The sequence below is a fragment of the Muntiacus reevesi genome, chromosome 8 (assembly GCF_963930625.1).
Source record: "Muntiacus reevesi chromosome 8, mMunRee1.1, whole genome shotgun sequence".
Lineage (NCBI taxonomy): Eukaryota > Metazoa > Chordata > Mammalia > Artiodactyla > Cervidae > Muntiacus > Muntiacus reevesi.
The window spans coordinates 65027735-65048058 of NC_089256.1; the positions used below are offsets into that span (position 1 = coordinate 65027735).

Sequence of the window (20324 nt, forward strand, 5' to 3'; positions counted from 1 at the left end):
AACAAGGAAACACAAACCTTAAATGATACAATGGACCAGCTAGACCTAATTGATATCTATAGGACATTTCACCCCAAAACAATCAATTTCACCTTTTTCTCAAGTGCACACGGAACCTTCTCCAGAATAGATCACATCCTGGGCCATAAATCTGGTCTTGGAAAATTCAGAAAAATTGAAATCATTCCAGTCATCTTTTCTGATCACAGTGCAGTAAGATTAGATCTCAATTCCAGGAAAAAAATTGTTAAAAATTCAAACATATGGAGGCTAAATAACACGCTTCTGAATAACCAACAAATCATAGAAGAAATCAAAAAAGAAATCAAAATATGTATAGAAATGAATGAAAATGAAAACACAACAACCCAAAACCTATGGGACACTGTAAAAGCAGTGCTAAGGGGAAGGTTCATAGCATTACAGGCTTACATCAAGAAACAAGAAAAAAGCCAAATAAATAACCTAACTCTACACCTAAAGCAGTTAGAGAAGGAAGAAATGAAGAACCCCAGGGTCAGCAGAAGGAAAGAAATCTTAAAAATTAGGGCAGAAATAAATGCAAAAGAAACTAAAGAGACCATAGCAAAAATCAACAAAGCTAAAAGCTGGTTTTTTGAAAAAATAAACAAAATTGACAAACCATTAGCAAGACTCATTAAGAAACAAAGAGAGAAGAACCAAATTAACAAAATAAGAAATGAAAAGGGTGAGATCACAACAGACAACACTGAAATACAAAGGATCATAAGAGACTACTACCAGCAGCTCTATGCCAATAAAATGGACAACTTGGATGAAATGGACAAATTCTTAGAAAAGTATAACTTTCCAAAACTGAACCAGGAAGAAATAGAAGATCTTAACAGAACCATCACAAGCAAGGAAATCGAAACTGTAATCAAAAATCTTCCAGGAAACAAAAGCCCAGGACCAGATGGCTTCGCAGCTGAATTCTACCAAAAATTTAGAGAAGAGCTAACACCTATCATACTCAAACTCTTCCAGAAAATTGCAGAAGAAGGTAAGCTTCCAAACTCATTCTATGAGGCCACCATCACCCTAATTCCAAAACCAGACAAAGATGCCACAAAAAAAGAAAACTACAGGCCAATATCACTGATGAACATAGATGCAAAAATCCTTAACAAAATTCTAGCAAACAGAATCCAACAACATATTAAAAAAATCATACACCATGACCAAGTGGGCTTTATCCCAGGAATGCAAGGATTCTTTAATATCCGCAAGTCAATCAATGTAATACACCACATTAACAAATTGAAAGATAAAAACCATATGATTATCTCAATAGATGCAGAGAAAGCCTTTGACAAAATTCAACACCCATTTATGATTAAAACTCTCCAGAAAGCAGGAATAGAGGGAACGTACCTCAACATAATAAAAGCTATATATGACAAACCCACAGCAAGCATCACCCTCAATGGTGAAAAATTGAAAGCATTTCCCCTGAAATCAGGAACAAGACAGGGGTGCCCACTCTCACCACTACTATTCAACATAGTCTTGGAAGTTTTGGCCACAGCAATCAGAGCAGAAAAAGAAGTAAAAGGAATCCAGATAGGAAAAGAAGAAGTGAAACTCTCGCTGTTTGCAAATGACATGATCCTCTACATAGCAAACCCTAAAGACTCTACCAGAAAATTACTAGAGCTAATCAACGAATATAGTAAAGTTGCAGGATATAAAATTAATACACAGAAATCCCTTGCATTTCTATACACTAACAATGAGAAAACAGAAAGAGAAATTAAGGAAACAATACCATTCACCATTGCAACAAAAAGAATAAAATACTTAGGAGTATATCTACCTAGAGAAACAAAAGACCTGTACATAGAAAACTATAAAACACTGATGAAAGAAATCAAAGAGGACACAAACAGATGGAGAAACATACCGTGTTCATGGATTGGAAGAATCAATATTGTCAAAATGGCTATTCTATCCAAAGCAATCTATAGATTCAATGCAATCCCTATCAAGCTACCAACGGTATTTTTCACAGAACTAGAACAAATAATTTCACAATTTGTATGGAAATACAGAAAACCACGAATAGCCAAAGTAATCTTGAGAAAGAAGAATGGAACTGGAGGAATCACCCTCCCTGGCTTCAGACTCTACTACAAAGCCACAGTCATCAAGACAGTATGGTACTGGCACAAAGACAGAAATATAGATCAATGGAACAGAATAGAAAGCCCAGAGATAAATCCACGAACCTATGGACACCTTATCTTTGACAAAGGAGGCAAGGATATACAATGGAAAAAAGACAACCTCTTTAACAAGTGGTGCTGGGAAAACTGGTCAACCACTTGTAAAAGAATGAAACTAGAACACTTTCTAACACCATACACAAAAATAAACTCAAAATGGATTAAAGATCTAAATGTAAGACCAGAAACTATAAAACTCCTAGAGGAGAACATAGGCAAAACACTCTCTGACATAAATCTCAGCAGGATCCTCTATGACCCACCTCCCAGAATATTGGAAATAAAAGCAAAACTAAACAAATGGGACCTAATGAAACTTAAAAGCTTTTGCACTACAAAGGAAACTATAAGTAAGGTGAAAAGACAGCCCTCAGATTGGGAGAAAATAATAGCAAATGAAGAAACAGACAAAGGATTAATCTCAAAAATATACAAGCAACTCCTGAAGCTCAATTCCAGAAAAATAAATGACCCAATCAAAAAATGGGCCAAAGAACTAAACAGACATTTCTCCAAAGAAGACATACAAATGGCTAACAAACACACGAAAAGATGCTCAACATCACTCATTATTAGAGAAATGCAAATCAAAACCACAATGAGATACCATTACACGCCAGTCAGGATGGCTGCTATCCAAAAGTCTACAAACAATAAATGCTGGCGAGGGTGTAGAGAAAAGGGAACCCTCTTACACTGTTGGTGGGAATGCAAACTAGTACAGCCACTATGGAAAACAGTGTGGAGATTTCTTAAAAAACTGGAAATAGAACTGCCATATGACCCAGCAATACCACTTCTGGGCATACACACCGAGGAAACCAGATCTGAAAGAGACACGTGCACCCCAATGTTCATCGCAGCACTGTTTATAATAGCCAGGACATGGAAGCAGCCTAGATGCCCATCCGCAGATGAATGGATAAGGAAGCTGTGGTACATATACACCATGGAATATTACTCAGCCGTTAAAAAGAATTCATTTGAATCAGTTCTAATGAGATGGACGAAACTGGAGCCCATTATACAGAGTGAAGTAAGCCAGAAAGATAAAGAACATTACAGCATACTAACACATATATACGGAATTTAGAAAGATGGTAACGATAACCCTATATGCAAAACAGAAAAAGAAACACAGAAGTACAGAACAGACTTTTGAACTCCGTGGGAGAAGGTGAGGGTGGGATGTTTCAAAAGAACAGCATGTATATTATCTATGGTGAATCAGATCACTAGCCCAGGTGGGATGCATGAGACAAGTGCTCGGGCCTGGTGCACTGGGAGGACCCAGAGGAGTCGGGTGGAGAGGGAGGTGGGAGGGGGGATCGGGATGGGGAATACGTGTAACTCAATGGCTGATTCGTGTCAATGTATGACAAAACCCACTGAAATGTTGTGAAGTAATTGGCCTCCAACTAATAAAATAAAATTTAAAAAAAAAATAAAAAAATAAAAAAAAAAGAAAGTCAAAGAGGAGAGTGAAAAAGCTGGCTTAAAACTCAACATTCAGAAAACTAAGATCATGGCATCTGGTCCATCACTTTGTGGCAAAAAGATGGGGAGAAAATGGAAACAGTGACTGACTTTATTTCCTAAATCACTGTGGATGGTGACTGCAGCCATGATATTAAAAGACACTTGCTCCTTGGAAGAAAAGCTATGACAAAACCTAGACATCATATTAAAAAGCAGAGACATCACTTGCCAACAAAGGTCCATCTAGTCAAGGATATGGTTTTTTCAGTAGTCATGTATGGATGTGAGAGTTGGACCATAAGGAAAGCTGAGCACCAAAGAATTGATGCTTTTGAATTGTGGTACTGGAGAAGACTCTTGAAAGTCCCTTGGACAGCAAGGAGATCAAACCAATCAATCCTAAAGGAAATCAACCCTGAATATTCACTGGAAGGACTAATACTGAAGCTTGAGTTCCAATACTTTGGCCACCTGATGTAAAGAGCCAGCTCATTGGAAAAGACTGATGCTGGGAAAGACTGATGGCAGGAGGAGAAGGGCGACAGAAGATAAGATGATTGGATGGCACCACCAACTCAATGGACATAAGTCTGAGCAAGCTTTGGGAGATGGTGAGGGACTGGGAAGCCTGGCATGCTGGAGTCCATAGGGTCACAAAGTCAGAGGCGACTGAACAACAACACAGACAAATTCTGAGAAGTAACTAAACCAGAAACACATACAGCTATATGGGAAACCATATAGCTTCAGGGGCAGAAGAAAGGGGAGATGAAGCAAAGGAAAACATGTTTCTGCCAGAAAAACTCAATACTACAAAGTTATGAGGTATAATTTACAATACTTGAAACTGTCAAACAAATCAATTAAAAAAAAATCTAAACACTTCAATAAAAATGAGCAATGGGCAAAGGAAGTGAGGAAGCAATTAACACAAGAAGAAAAACAACTAGGCAATAAAGACATGAAAAATAGGAAGAGTGCTTGGCCGACAGCACTGCTGAGAAGGATGGGAAAAGGTGCTCATGGCTGTATTTGAGGGGAGTGAAGCAATCATCTATATTCAAAGCTCAAAACACACATTTGACTCCAAAACTTCACTTCCTGAAACTCACCCTAAAGAAATAAGAAAGGAGGGCCTTCCCTGATGGTCTAATGGCTAAGACATCGAGCTTCCAAATCAGGTGGCCCGGGTTCAATTCCTGGTCAGGAAACTGCCACAATGAAGAGTTTGCATGCTACTACTAGAGAGTCAATGTGCTGCAACTAAGACCCAGTGCAGTCAAAGAAATAAATTTTTTTTTTTACTAGAAAAAGTATTTTATTTTTCAAATACATAATGGATTCTTTACCCTCTTTTATCTTTTTATTAAGACTAAATACATGTAAATAATTTCATCTTTTCTCAAATTAATGACAATGGTGTAATTGTGATTATTTTTTAGCAACCAAAGTCTATTTCCAGAGGTTTGAATTTGATATGAGAAAAACACTGCATCAAGTCCATTGTACCTGATTTGGTGCTGAGGTTGAACTGGTGAAATGGTTTGCTCCAGGATCCAGAGGCTATTGTAAGCTTGAAAGCAAAGTGAAATGCTTAGGTTGACCTTGGCTGCTTAAGGATCCTCTGGATGGGGGTGAGGGGTGCCTGGTTCTGTTTTGCACAGGACGGCTCATCCTCAGGCCAAGCTGGAATCTTTGGGAACAGTGTGTGTGTGTGTGTGTGTGTGTGTGTGTGTGTGTGTGTGTGTGTGTTGGTCAATCGTGCCTGGCTCTTCGCAATCTCATGGACTGTAGCCCACCAGGCTCCTCTGTCCATGGGATTCTCTGGGCAAGAATACTGGAGTGGGTTGCCATTTCCTTCTCCGGGAGAAATAAATAATTTTTTAAAGGTAACTTTAAAAAAAAAGAAGAAGGGAGAGCTCAAGAATATTCATTACAGCATTATTTTTAACAGAAAAAAAGAAGGGAGTGGAGTGGAGGAGGGAGGAAATGAAAGAAACTTAAATGTTGAACAAATGTTTGTTACCTGGATAGAGACTGAAAGAAGCATGTGTTATACTTCTGTGAATGGAATTCACCCTTTAAGAATAATGTATTATTTAAAAATCCATGCCAACACCTTCTGAATGTGCAAATAACCCTGTTATTTAAAACTCTTTCTGAAATTGTCTTTTATTTAAATAATAGCTAGCTGGCCTAGCATTAGGTATATATATTATGGTACAACTGAATATTAATATATGTTCAATGACCTGGATTTACATAAAGTACACCCACAGTTAGGGAATGAACAGGCTATAATACAGCATGAATAGTGGCTATAATGTACAGCACAGGGAAATATAGTCATTATTTTGTAATAAGTAAAAATGGAGTATCAGCTATAAAAATACCGAATCACTATGTTGTACACCTGAAACTAATATATTGTAAATTAACTATCCTTCAATATTTTAAAGATCTCATGTATAGAATAGAATGCTATATTTCTATAAATATACATTTTTATATTCATTTTTATATATTTGGCAAGAAAGATCTAAAGAATATACACAAAACATTTAACAGTGACTGGGTTATGACTGGTTAGTAGGACTGTAATTATCATTTTCTTCTTTTCATAGATCATTTTCTCAAGTTGCTGAAGTTATTATACATCCTTTTCATTGGAAGAAAAAATTACATAAATGTTAATTTTTGGAAAAGAAAAACCAGAAGAGTAACCAACATGCGTTCCGATGCTAATGCAGCAAAGACAAAGATGTTGTTTTTCCCCTTTTTCCTGTGGTTTAGGCAACAGAATGCAACAGTACACTGCTAGTTCCTCCAGACGGCACTCAGTGGAGGCAGAAAACCCCTGTGACCACCACCACATGGCATTCACTTCTTCATTCAGTCATTCATTTGCTCATCACCTCCCATGGCCCAGACACAGTGCTTGGAAAGGCTACTTGAAAAACATCTCTTCTTCTGAAAAATCTGACACAGAATGCATTTGATGAGTTAGGGTGGTTTATGCATTTTTTATAACTAAATTTTTCTCCTCCTACTGCCCTTAGATTCTGCACATCCTACGTGGGCTTTTTCATAGTGCATCACTGTCTCCTTCCCCACACTCAACCATAATTGCTAAATTTGGAAGTGATGAGGAGTAAGAGCCACAGAGTTTGGCCCAGAGTGCCTTTAAATTCAAGGGTGTTTAAAAACTTCATGAAATCCTATTCAAGGATGCAACTCAAAAACCAGGAATACGTGCAGGTCACTCTGAGTTCAGTAAGTCCGAGGAGAGGATGTGGCTGTTCCATATCATTAACGACCATCTCTGAGAGAGTGGTTGGTCCATCCAAGCTCCATCAGAAGACAGGAAACCCTAATGATCAGACTCTCCCTCCCTCTGCAGCCAAATACCTTGGCAGCATTACAAGGGCCCCATCTTGTGGTTTATTCCTTCTGCAAGAACTCACCATCCTAAAGAAAAGTCCATTACAGAAAATCAAGGAAGCGGTGAACCAATGGACGCAGAACACATAATAAATCCTGCTTGTGAATTATTGAGTAACTTGTCCGTAACAGCTTTTAATATTTTAGGCCAGCCAGTGATTTCCAAAAAGTAACACAAGCCCCTTTAGACAGGTTGGAAGTTGGGAGAACTACAGCTCGTCCTTTTCTTATCTAGTCAGATTAACACAGTTTCAGTGAAGAAATACCTATTTTATATTAAAAAAAAAAGGAAATTCCCCTCCCCCTCTGTCTCTAGAGCCATATCAATGCATACGTGTTAGGTCTGTAAAGACCATGAAGCTGCATGTCATACAATTATGGGAACAAACGTTGCTATGGTAAATTTAACTAGATCCAATTATTATTTCGTTGGTACTTTCTATGTACCGGCCACCACAAGCTCTATAAAAGTAAAATGGCCTCTGTCCTCCACCTGCTCCCTGTCAGCTGGGAGACACAGGTATTTACACAACTAATTTTATCTCAAGATGAACCTGATACCTCTAATAAGAAAATCAAACACCCCATTACAGGAGCTCCGGGCACAGGCTCTGCAGGCAGGCTGCCTGGGGGGAATTCTGGTTCTACTGCTCATCAGCACAGCGAGCTTGGCAAATTACTTTGCCCTCTCTCTGCCTCAGTTTCCTCATCTGCAGCATGGACATAATCCCGGTGCCTACCTCACAGGGGTACTGTGAAGGCTAAATGTGACATGAGTGAAGGACTGTTCATGGTGGTGTAATTGTCACCAGTATGGGAGGTAAGGAGGGACTGATTATGATAAGAACCTGGGGAAGCGGTCCAGAGAAATGGAACCTGTGGCCAAGTTCTGAATAGCGATGAGGAGTTTGCCTAGCCGTGATGGGAAAGAAGGGGCAATTCGCATCCAAGGGTTAGCCTGAATGAAGGCCTAGGGGTGAGGAGAAGACGGTCGAGGACCACTGAGCGATGTGGCAACCATACCAGACCCGTGAGCTGTAGGTCTGGGGAGTGCAGAGGAACAAGAGAGGCTAGCTGGCTGGGACCTGGCGGCAGCGGGGGGTGGCTGCAGGCTCCGATTCTGTGGGGAAGGAGAGCCCGAGAGACAGGGAACCACAGTAGGCAGGAACACGGATTCTGACTTTGAATCTGGGCTCTACCTCTGAAGAACGATGGGATCTTGGGCAAGGTTGCCTAATCTTTCTATGCCTCGGTTTTCTTACCTGTAAAATGGGTGTGGTGAGTAAATGAGTGTCTAGGTAAAGTGCTTAGAGTCGCGCTCAGCACAGGGTGACATATGTAAGTGTTTGCTGATGGGAGGCGCCACATGCACCTATCGCAGCTCTTCCTGACCTGCCAGCCCTGCAGAAAATGATCAGGAGGACGTCTGAGCAACGATGGGCTCAAGGGTATAAGAGTGCTTTTCAACTCTTCAAAAATGTTACCACAAAAAGAACGGCTCTCTTTGGGACAAAAATGTTCACAGTCCACAATGGAATTTCACCTCAAAGCACAGACCAAGTCAGAGCTGGTGCTAAAGTGAGGCGCACACACTAGGCAACATGGCTGAGTCTGCCAAGACCCCCCCAGGTCACCCTGGCCATGAGAAGTGGCCAAGTGCACCATTTATGAGAAGCTGGGATCTGTGCTAAGGTTTGAATGACGTCAGACTTCCCTAGTGGCTCAGATGGTAAAAGCATCTGCCTACAATGTGGGATACCCAGGTTCAATCCCTGGGTCAGGAAGATCCCCTGGAGAAGGAAATGGCAACCCACTCCAATACTCTTGCCTGGAAAATCCCATAGATGGAGGAGCCTGCTAGGCTACAGTCCGTGGGGTCACAAAGAGTCAGACACGACTCAGTGACTTCACTTTCACTTTAAAGGTGTCAACATTTAGGAGTGGGAGGGAAGGGCATGAAGAAAATGTACCATGACCCCTCGAGCAAGCCCTGAGGCAAGAACTTACTTCCAGATCCATCCTTGACTCTAGGTCCTTCGGGTTTGGCCTCAGAAACGATGTTCGCATTGGCGTTATTCTCCATCTCGATCACAAAGTCACTGTCCTCCTCAAACTCAGGGTGGCTAAAGATCCAATCCAGTGCTCTTTCCAGATTACTATTCTGAAGAAACAAAACATTTTTACAATGTATGCTGTCCCGGGGCCTCATTATATCCTGACCGTTTGAACCAGGATGTCAAGCAGACAGGGCAGAACGCCTGAATTCATTAGTCCTAAGTGGCTCTGAGTAAGAGGCTCTGACCCTGTCTATGAAATGCACTTTCCATGGACATTCTGCAAGTCTCTCAACTGAAGTCTGTAATTGGATTCGCTGGAAAACAGTTCAGAGCAGCAGGTCAGCATTCCAAAGCCATATCAGTCCTAGCTCAGCATTTCTGTGGACTGATGCTGATAATGAGAGGCTGAAAGGCAAAGAGAATGGCATCTGTCTTAGTGCGGCTCTTTGCAAAGTCACACTAACTGCAATGCCACCTTCTCCACCAACTGTATTTTGTGCAGGTAACCATGCAGGATGGAGGGAAGCTAGCATGGGTACCGGGTCAGAGCCTTTTCTCCTAAATGTTGGCAGAGTGGTTGAACTGCAGCAGAGACAAGACTGACGCCTTAATTAATGAAGACAACACTGGTTAGCTAAGTTACATTGTTTTAAACTGAACTCCATGTAATTCAAATCAATGGACCATAAAAGCATTTCCGTCAATCCCCTTTGTGACATTACTTGATGAGTTAAACAATTTGTTTAGATGTAGGCAAAATGTCCAATTAAACAGTCAAGCAAGTAAAATAATTGGGGCATAAACAAGTACGCTGAGTATAACAAACTCCAGTTGAAACACTTCAAGCATTTTAAAGGGAAACAGATTGTTCCAGCCAAGCTGTCCAGAGCCAGCCGAGAGCCCCTGTGACCTCAGCAAGGGGCCCATCAGAACCCAGTTAGGATGGCAAGAAGGACTCGGGAGCAGATATCCACTCAAAATGGATTGGTTCTGGTGGTTTAGTCACTAAGTCATGTCCAGCACTTGCAATCTTGATCCCTTGGACTGTAGCCCGCCAGGCTCCTCTGTCCATGGATTTTCCCAGGCAAGAGTACTGGAGTGGGTTGCCATTTCCTCCTCCAGGGGAACTTCCCAACCCAGAGATCGAGCCCAGGTCTCCTGAATTGGCAGGCTTTACCACTGAGCCACCAGGGAAGCCCTCAAAAATGGATTATGGTGTGGAAAAAAAATATACTTTCCCTCAATATTAAACAGACATCTGCGCTGCAACAGGAAGGCTTCTGTCTACCCTCCAATTTCCTGGTCCCGTCTTTCCTGATAATATCAGGACTTTACGAATACCTGATAAACCTTCTCTCTCCACAGAGAGAAACAGAAGCAGAGAATTCCAAAGAGACTTCTCCTTGAGGAGTTTTGAGAGAGAACGCTCCAAGATCTTGGTATCAGAAAAGCACAATTTCTCCTGAAGAACTGCCTTATTGAACACAGGATCTCAAGCATCCCTCCTTCCTCTAAGGCCACAAGCAAGCTCCAAGTAAAGTCTCTGCCTCATGCTAATAAACATTAAGAGGACACAGAGTGTCTTTCAGCTGAATTATCTTACCTCCATTGTATTACCTCCCTCCCTTTTTAAAAATATCCATACTCTTAAAAATCTCTGTATGTTTCCCTCAATCATTTATTTTAGCTTTACATATACTACATGCAAATAAACCTTTCTGGGGCATAGTGGATGTGAGACAGACATGATTCAAAATGATCAGAGGACACTGGAAAGTTTCAGCTGCCACTGACAGAAGAGGCAGGGGTTCATATGATCTCTCGTGCTTACCGTTGCTCGCAGGGCCTGAATAGCCTGATTCCGATGGAATCCCATGGAGGTAATGATAGCTACAGTTTCTTCCGGAGGCTGGTTATCCAATCCAGTAGCACCAAAAACAGAGGCCCCAGCAGAAGCTGCTCCTCCATAACCAGGCATGGTCAGCGGTTCAGCAAAATCTGGAGAAAAGAATCACACTCAGGCCCTTTCCTTTTTTGGGTCTTGAAATAAACAACCCTTTAGAGCTAACAAGAAAAAATACCTAAAGTTACAATAATCAAGACAGTCTAAAACTGGCATAAGAACAAACATATAGATTAATAGCCTAATAGAATAGAATTCAGAGTTCAGATATAACCCTACATATCAACGGTCAACTGATTTTCAACAAGGGTACTGAGACCATTCAGTGGGGAAAGGACAAATGGTGTTGGGACAATTACATAGCCACATGCAAAAGAATAAATTTGGATCCCTACCTCACATCATATGCAAAAATTAACTCCAGATGGATCACTGGCCTAAATGTAAATGCTAAAACTACAAAACTCTTAAAAGAAAGCATATAAGAAAATCTTTGTGACCTTGGGTTAGGCAGTGGTTTCTAGATACAACACCGAGAGCACAAAGTGACAAAAGAAAAAATAGACAAAAGGACACTATCAAGAAAGTGAAAAGATAAACCAAACAACAGAAGAACATATTGGTAAACCATATATCCCATAAGGTAACTGTATCCAGAGCTCTTCGAACTCAAAATACAAAGACAACTAACCTCATTAAAACAGGCAAAACAAATGAATAGATATTTCTCCAAAGATACATAATTGGTCAATATGCATATGAAAAGGTATTCATCATTAGCCATTAGGGAAATGCAAATCAAATCCACAATGAGACTTAACAAGGTTTGGTGAGGATGTAGAAAAACCGGAGCCCTCATACCTTGCTAGTGGAGATATTACACAGTCACTGTTAAAAAACAATTCGGTAGCTTCTAAGAGAGTTAAACATGGAGTTTAAATCACGAGAGAGGAATTCCACTCACGAGAAATGAAAACATGCCCATATAAAAATTTGTACATGGGGACGTCCCTGATCGTCTGGTGGCTGAGAAGCTGCCTGTCAATGCAGAGGACACAGGTTCAATCCCTGGTAGGGGGCGATCCCACATGCTTCACAGCAACTAAGCCCTTGGACCACAACTGCTGAGCCCACGTGCTGCAACTACTGAAGCTCCTGCACTTGAGCCCATGAGCCCCAGTGAAGCCTCAAAGAGAAGCCACCGCGACGAGAAGCCCGTGAGCCCCAGTGAAGGGTAGCCCTTGCTCACTGCAACTAGAGAAAGCCCATACACAGCAACAAAGACCCAGTGAAGCCAAAAACTAAATAGATCTTTAAAATATATTTCAAAAAAAAATTTGCACACAAAAGGTTTAAAGCGGTATTATTCATAATAGCCAAAAAGTGGAAACCCAAATATCCATCAATTGATGAAAGGATAAATAAAACATAGTATGCCCATACAACAGACTATTATTCAACCAAAAAAGAAATAAAGTACCAATACATGCCACAACATAAATGAACCTTGAAAACATGATGCTAAGTGATAGAAACCAAAAACAAAAGATCTCATATTGCATGATTCCATTTGTATGAAACATCCAGAACAGACAAATCCACAGAGCCAGAAAGAAAGTGACTAGTGATTGCCAGGGGCTGGGAAGAACAGGGAAAATGGAAAGTGACTTCTATTATCTACAGAATTTCTTTTTGGATGGTTGCAAAACTCTGTGAATTTACTAAAAACCACTGTAATATACACTTTTTATCTGGGGAAAGTATTTTTCCTCTTTATTTTTTAAATTCTGAAAGTATGATAACACATTTACAGGAGACTTGGAAAATACAGAACAAAGTTACATATAGTTCCACTATATATTACAATTATTTTTTTCAGTAGATAAGATTTTTAGTTGGAGTTTCAGTATCAAACTCAATAATTAGTAGAATGAATAGACAGAAAAGTAGAAGGATATAGTAGACCTGTAAAGCACTAAGAACCAATTCAACATAATTAATATTTATACAACTGAACTGTATACTTTAAATGAGGAAATTATATGGTATGTAAATTATACTTTAATAAAGTAGATAAAAGTTAATGCTAACTAAACAGCCTCTATTTCTTCATGCACATTCTTCTATCTCAAGTTCTCATCATTTCTTAGCTAGAAGTAAATTGCACATCTTTCTAATGTTTTTTTTTTTGCTACTGTATTATACATTTTAAAAGGGTGAATTCTCTCTCAACAAAGCTATTATTTAAAAGAGGAAAGCAAAGACTGTGACTTTGCTACACAGGCAAAATAGCCATCCTCTCCCATTCACTCTGTGCAGCAGATTATGAGCTGATAAATCATTTTCTGGGACACACCCTAAGGACACAGAAGGACCAAGACTTAATATCATTGAGGACCAATCATGTCAGACTCTAAAACCATCCCATTTTCTGATCACCTACCTGGCTCTTCCATATGAACAACGATCCAGTTGAAGGCCACCTCGGCTCCCATATTTCCAGTAAAATACACAGCCTTCCGACACGCTTCTAGAGGGAAGCCCATCTCAGCCAGCTGCATCACCGATGACTCATCAATATCTGATGCTACAGAGCACACAGGATAGTCTGGTGTAAAAAGTCAACCCTATTTCTTCTTGTCTTAGCTTCTCTTCACCCCTTATCCACATGCTACCCAAAGAAGGTGCTACTTTGTTTGATGTTTAGATGGTGGTTTAACTGTGTTTTGTTTTAAGCCATCCAAATGTCAAGCTATTTGAGCTGAGTTTTTATCTTTGACCTAAATAGGAACCATGGTAATTACCTGAACAATCCAAGCACTGAAAAACAACCCCCTAATTTCCTATGGGGAGATCTAGTGTATTCCCAGAACCATTTCAGTCTCTTACATCATTCTCAAGGCCACAACAGCAGCCTCTCTTAGGACTGGAACTGGAAGAGAAAGCATTCTCTACAGGCCAAAAAGCTTACTCCTTAAACCTCACAGGAAGTTATACCAGGTCTTTAGATATATCAGCAATCAAAGGATGCAATCACTCTGAGAAATTAAGATAGAAGGAAAGTTTTTTAACTGTATACATTTAAGATATTAAAAAAGATTGCTTTACAAACCTAACTTTGGCTTAGACACAGGTTTTCTTTTCTTTTCACAATAATATATAGATATGGGTAGACAGGGCTTCCCTGGAGGCATAGATGGGAAAGAATCTGCCTGCGATGCAGGAGACCCATGTTCAGTCCCTGGGTCAAGAAGATGCCTTAGAGAAGGAAATGGTAACCCACTCCAGTATTCCTACCTGGGAAATCCCATGGACAGAGGAGCCTGGTGGTCTATAGTCCATGGGGTCGCAAGAGTCGGACACAACTTAATGACTAAACCATGGGTAGAGAGGTGTGGAAACACACACTTATACATACACATGACTATAGGTTTGTATGTATATTCATTCATACACACACATGTACATGGGTGTGTATGTTCGTGTGTGTGTACCCATACCATCTACACGAGGCTCTCAAACTACATCAAAGGTTGGGAGGGAACTGGAGCACAAAATATCTGCCTTTTGTTTTCCACACCCTGAGGTCTGTAATCTGCTGAAAACTCTGCCAGAGGCAGCAATCAGTAGAAGAACTGAGGAACAGATATTTCTGTTCTACAAAAATTATACTGAAAATGTATTTACCAAAGTTCTATCTCACAATGAGGATACACAGAACATCCTATCAAGATAAAATTTTAAGAAAGCAATGATATAGGACAACAGTGATTCCTCAATTGTGTTCTAGAGAATCCTAGTGTTCTAAGAGAGATGAACCACAAAATTAATGAACCACAAAACAAAGGGCTCCCATTGTCAAATAGGTTTTTTAAACCTACATTCTCTGTTCTCCCTAGAAATTCACAGTGTGCATTAAGGTAGTGAAAATTCTGAAGTCCTTTAATGAAGACTCCTGCAGTAGGTTGGGATTGACATATACATACTACAGTATACACAATAGATAACCAACAAGGACCTACTGTATAGGAAAGGGAACTAGACCAATATTTTATAATAACCTAGAAAAATCTGAAAGAAAAAAGAATAGACATATGTATAACTGAATCACTGTGCTATATACGTGAAACTAATATTACATTGTAAATCAATTATACTTCAAATAAATTATTTTTAATATTTTAAAATTTTAGTAATTAAAAAAAGGATTCCTCTGGGCAGAAGCTATGAAACTCTTTCAGAGAATACTTTTCAACACCTTGTGAAAGACTGTTCTCCAGAATGCAGTTAAGTAATGCAACTTAATAAGTGTATGTATACATGTAACAGCATATTAAATTGAAAATGTCTAATTTCATTTTGGGGAAAATAGAGTGAACCAGGCATAGGTAAAAAAACAGTAGAAGGACAGATGCCAAATGTTAATATTGGTTACAGATGGGTGATGAAACCAGAGATGACTCATCACTAATATGTAATTTCTACATATCTTTTCATTTATAGTAAGAATATAATAAAAGTTACTCCTTTTAAATGTCTGAGAAAGGTTGTATATAAATATAAATTAACCCCAGATAATGTTGTTTTCTCCTGGTGAACACAGCTGATAAGAGAGCAGGCTTAAGACCCAGAGGAATCGGGTAGAGAGGGAGGTGGGAGGGGGGATCGGGATGGGGAATACATGTAACTCCATGGCTGATTCATGTCAATGTATGACAAAACCCACTGAAATGTTGTGAAGTAATTAGCCTCCAACTAATAAAAATAAAAAAATTTTTTTAAAAAGACAGCAGGCTTAGATCAGGAGGAAAATGGAAAACTGCTGACTGCGAGCTGAAGTGCTCACAGTCAGACAGACTCCTCTGACACAGTCCCAGCCACCGTTCACCTCCCCTGGGGCAAGATCCTGGAGACTGGCTCTCTGCAGGGCGGGGACAGCCAGCAAACTCCTCACACTCCAGACAAGGTCAAGTGACAGGAAAGCATGCCTGATGCCTAGCCCTGGCTCTGGTCCTAGCTCTTAGGTCTCTGAACTTCCGTGGGTATCAGTTTTATCCTCTGTATAAAGGTCACCTGCTCTGCCCATCTTACTGTGACAATCGAATAAGAAGCTGGCCTTTGTATTATTATAATAGTACATTTATACACAGTTAAAAGAATTTATGGAGTCATAAACTCAACAATGACTCATGGTAACCATTCAAAAATACTGTTATCGTTACAATGAAATTATTTGCAGAGGCAATGGTTTGCCCATGACCCTCGCTGCCCCTAACAGCCTCTTCCAGCAACCAGAAAATCAAAATTGACCCAAGAAGGCAAGTCATGGAGGTCTAAGTCAAATGATCAATCACATGAAGTGTTTTTTGGCAAAGTAAAACACTTGAACTTCTAAATTAACAATAGTGTCTCCAGCAAGGCTTTGTAGACAAAAAGATTCAGAGTATTTTATGTTATTACATATTCCTTCTTCCTCCTAATTAGTATCTAAATATTGACTATAAAATAGTTCGCTTTTTTTCATGTTCTTTAGAAAATCAAAAGTATCAACTCACCCAGGATTAAGGAACTAAATGGCTACAAAATTAATGAACAATCCAATGACCCTGCCACCCTTAAGAGTATTAACTAATACTACCATGTCCTGCCAACCGTGGACCTTCATTACGTGTCCTGAAGGAGGGGACAAGGTGACAAGTCACTGTGCTGTCACTGCGGCAAGAGACCTACTCATGTGGCCAGGAAGGGAGGAAATGGCATCAGTGTCCCCCATTCACATATGAGGAAACTGAGGCTCAGAGAAGTTAATGATTCTAGGTCACACAGCCACAAGTGGCAAAGCCAAGATTCCGACTCAGGGCTGGCTGGCTCTCATGCTGAAGTTCTCTCTCCTGAAACACAGGGCCATCTATTCACCACATTACTGGTTTAGATTTGCTGTGACCTCAACTTGCAGACCAAGGTTTATTCCCACCCAGGAAAAGCTGCACATACACACGTACAGAACAACACCCTTTACTGAACCCCCACAGCTAAATGCGTTAGACCAGTAACAATGGTAGGACACTGAGAAAAAACATAAAAGGTACATACGGTCTATCAATTGGGTCATCAGGCGATCTGGAAATCAAAGGAGAGGGCAGGAAGTGAGACCCAACCATGGCAAAGAGTTCTAGAGAAAGAAAAAGAGTTAACCCGGAGCACTCCCTCACCCCCACCCATTAAGACCCCACACTGTGTCAGCCCCTTGGCCCTCCATGCAGGCCAGTCAAGCCCGACATAAAGTCATTCCAGGAAAGAGGGAGAATATCCAGTTTCAGGCATTGAGAGCAGATAAAACATGATGCTCTGCTGATCATCTTAAGGAACTAAATAGTTTCCTTCCCTGTACTTCTAAGAACTCCATATAATTACAATCCAAGGACTCTGTTATAAACGTCAGAAAAAGCAGGCGCAATGCTAATAAACCATCTTGCAGTTCTCTGACACTCTGAGGACTGATCTTTCTGGAATTCCTTTAATGAACCACCTATACCACATAGCCTGGACCACCCCACCTACAGACCCCTTTCCTGCTCTCCACCCTCTGCAATTTAGCATTGGACTTAGCATTAGAGAATAATGTAACACAGGTGCCAATCTTGAATCCTCTCTTGCTCCTCCCGGATTCACTTTATCTCCCAACAGGGTCACCAATAATGGTCACTGCTCAGCTGACAGACATCCTGTGGGGCAGGTGCCCCAAGCACTCTGGCACTATTAGCTAATGTACCTAATTAATTCATTAGGAAGGTGAACAGCAAACATGTGGGCTAGCAAAGTCAGAACAAAAGTGATTTCACCAGAATAACGGAACTAATTATGAAGCCAAGATCTCTCCAGGCTGTGCTTGGACTCACAAAGGCAATGATTTTTCACAAGTACTTTTCTCTTTAAAAGTATTCTTCACGAGGACACTTTAAGGTTCACAGAGAATAAGAGAAGCTCAAACTGTTCTCTTGCTATGAAGCAGTAATGAAGCTTGGGAGGTGAGAAGTGGGCAAGATTTTTAAAACCAACACACACTGTTCAATTTCCCTTTTTGGTTCTCCAAAGATACTCCGAGAAGGACACAGCTCCCCTAGACTAAGAGCCCACTGAAAACACACTCCTCTTCCCCATAGGCTTATCAGAGAAGAGAGGAGGGAGGCAAAGCCAGAGGCAAGGTAACCCAAAAACTTCCTGGAGACCTGCTGCCCTCTGCTGCCTGTGATTTCCATAAATAAGTTTGGTTCACTTATGTTGGGGCTGTGCCTCTTCCTGTGACTATTAATATTTTAAGCTCACGGTTTGCAGCCAGGCTTCAGTTCTGTATGTCTATGGTGGGTTACAACATAGGAAGGCACCACGGGACAACAGAGTGGGGGAGGAGCAGGGAGGCGTTGGGAAAGTCCTCCTGGCAGAAGATGGTACCTTTAGAGTCATCAGGAATCACTATTGGGGGGCTGATGTCTGGAAGTTCCTCCTCTCCTGGTTGCAACCCCCTGGCTCGGAGATGGTTGATATCAAGTAGGTCTGGCATATCAATAGAAACATCTGCAAAATGAGAGAGATTATACTCACTGGACTCTCCGAATACCCACAATCACCTCCTCAATCTAGCACCACTAACTATGCACATGTGTCTAGGCAGAGCCAAGGGATGTGTTATAGTTCCTGGGAGTAAGTCATGGGACCAGGAAACTAAGACTGATTAGAGTTTCATGTAGGACCAGGGGAAACACAGATGCAGGATTTCACACTGAACAACAAAAAATGAGGGAAGCCAGAGGTCGAAAACTGGGAGCCCATACAACATCTGTAGACACTTTCTGTTGGATGTTTTTAAAATGTTGGCAATAAATTCCAATTTTTAAATCAGAAATTTCAATTCAAAACTCCAGACTTCCAAAGCATTTTGAAAAAAAACAAAAAGCTGTAGCAGTCTCACGTGGTAACAACTGCCTTGTCTGATTCTCAGCTTTCACTCCAGGGTAATATGTGCCCTCCATGTCTGTCTGCCACAGACCTCGCCACTCCCTCCTGCCCCCATGATCCTGAGCATCACATGTGAGCTGTTCTGATTCTTAGGATAGGGAAATGCTTTCCTAATCCATGTCTTCATCCAAAATGGGAAAACTCAAGAAAGAACAAGACAGCTATAGCTATGTGTTTATTACACCTAGCCTACTTCTGTCACTTACATTATCACTCTGTCCTCATTAGGCATTTGAGTTTGCAACCCATAGTTTATGCCTTTTCTCAGATCACCATGGGTACTGTGATTATTCTACCGAAGGTAATAAAAACTGAAGCTTTAAAGAAATTAATTGAACTTCAAGTGTATTCATCTTGAGGCACACTTTTTTTAACTTCTCAGCTCAGTTGTCATTGTGTTGACTTATTCAAATACATAATGTATGTATGAGTCTAACAGCCTGTTGAGAATTCGTACTGCACACAGTCAGATACGGTAATAATGGAAAATGGGTTCAAATGTTGGTGCAGGATATGTCTTTTGGGCTAGCAAACAGAATCTGAAAAAACCATCCCCAAAACCAGCAACAATGTTAGGTGTGTAAGTCCTACTTTAAAACCACCACCCAAAGAAAAGGCTTAGTTTAAAAAATTTTTTTTATTCTCAGCAAACAGCAAAATCAAACACAATGTCTGACCGACAAAATCAAAACAACCATTCCTCAACAGAAAATTTCAGGTTCATTAAAGAAAGCTTTGGGGCTGCTTTAAATTCAGCAAGACTATGAAATCTGATCTGAATTTGGTATCCTTTACCAAAATTCCAAGGACAAAGAAAATAAAACTGTTTTCAAAGCAGTTCAAAGCCTTTAGAAGAAGTCAGTTTTCTCTCTGGGGTGCATGTTGGGTCCAAGGAGGAAAGGCTGAGTGATGAGCAACCTGCCCTTGGCCCTCCTCCCTGCCCAAAAAAGTATTCCACCAGGAAAAGAGGAATGAGATGCGGGTTCACGGGCTGCATAATGCCACATGAAGATCAGTGCTATGCTAACTGCTAGTGCCAGAGGTTTCTGGGAAATCACTCATGCATATTTTACATTCTTTTTACTTATACCCTTCAGATGAGCAGATGAGTTCTTAATTAACCAACCTAGAACTGACTGTAGTTTTATAAGTGCTCAAAAACATAGAAACTAAAAGACTGGC

General features: G+C 40.5%; 1 protein-coding gene across 2 annotated transcripts in view; it reads right to left on the reverse strand.

The window, feature by feature from the left end:
• The window catches only part of USP13 (ubiquitin specific peptidase 13), a 129450-nt gene that overhangs the window by 24690 nt on the left and 84436 nt on the right, over window positions 1-20324 (reverse strand). For both annotated transcript variants that reach the window (XM_065942361.1, XM_065942362.1), the window contains 5 exons: window positions 18579-18701; window positions 17220-17246; window positions 13570-13713; window positions 11055-11221; window positions 9174-9327 (listed from right to left, as the gene is read on the reverse strand). In XM_065942361.1, coding sequence (XP_065798433.1) covers window positions 9174-9327; window positions 11055-11221; window positions 13570-13713; window positions 17220-17246; window positions 18579-18701 — 615 coding nt within the window. The remainder of the gene's footprint in view (window positions 1-9173; window positions 9328-11054; window positions 11222-13569; window positions 13714-17219; window positions 17247-18578; window positions 18702-20324) is intronic.